General features: G+C 33.0%; 1 protein-coding gene across 1 annotated transcript in view; it reads left to right on the top strand.

Moving 5' to 3' along the window:
- The first annotated feature begins 569 nt into the window (after nucleotides 1–569).
- The window catches only part of LOC107577691 (histamine N-methyltransferase-like), a 22,348-nt gene continuing 22,198 nt past the window's right edge, over nucleotides 570–719 (top strand). Inside the window, exon 1 of the mRNA XM_016263738.1 lies at nucleotides 570–719. Coding sequence (XP_016119224.1) covers nucleotides 591–719 — 129 coding nt within the window. The 5' untranslated portion in view covers nucleotides 570–590.

Raw genomic sequence — 719 nt, forward strand, 5'->3', positions numbered from 1 at the left:
AGTTGAGAATGTTGCAAATTATATTATAAGCATAATAATTGAAATTGAATTACCATGAATTTCTTCTTGTTTTTTATTAGTGTGTATGTCTTCTTTTGTTTAATCATTTCAGACTGTGTTAAATTACACCTGTTGCTGTGTCCACGGCCCTAACCCAACTCCTAAAATCCAAAGACAGTGATTGTTTAATTAAACTGTTCTTCAAAATCCGCCCCTAAAATCAATTTGGTGATTGGTTAATAGGAAATGTTCTTCCAGCAAAGGAACATGTCCTACTTGTATGTACCATCTTAAAGAGACAGATCACCAAAACGAAAAAGAAAAAAAAACTGTCATAATTTACTCACCCTCATGTCATTCTAAACCTGTATGACTTTATTTATTCTGTGGGAAATAAAAGATGGTATTTTGATGTTGGTAACCAAACAGTTTTGGTGACCATTGACTTCCATTACATGGACTAAGAAAAAAATAATAATAATAAATAAAAAACATTTCTCAAAATATCTTATTTATTTCTTTGTTTCATTTTGGGTGAATTCATAACTCATTTTATTATTCTAAAGCACCAGTTTCCGCAGGTGAAAACCATGGCAGCTCCATTCAGATCACTTGTGGAAGATTATCCAAGATACCTCAAATCTTTTGAGCTTTTTCTGAAGCGCTCATCAGAGCACCAGTGCATGCAGGACTTCATTCGTAATACGCTACCAGACATA

The sequence above is a fragment of the Sinocyclocheilus grahami genome, unplaced genomic scaffold (genome assembly GCF_001515645.1).
Source record: "Sinocyclocheilus grahami isolate Dianchi unplaced genomic scaffold, SAMN03320097.WGS_v1.1 scaffold6871.1, whole genome shotgun sequence".
NCBI classification, from domain to species: Eukaryota; Metazoa; Chordata; class Actinopteri; order Cypriniformes; family Cyprinidae; genus Sinocyclocheilus; species Sinocyclocheilus grahami.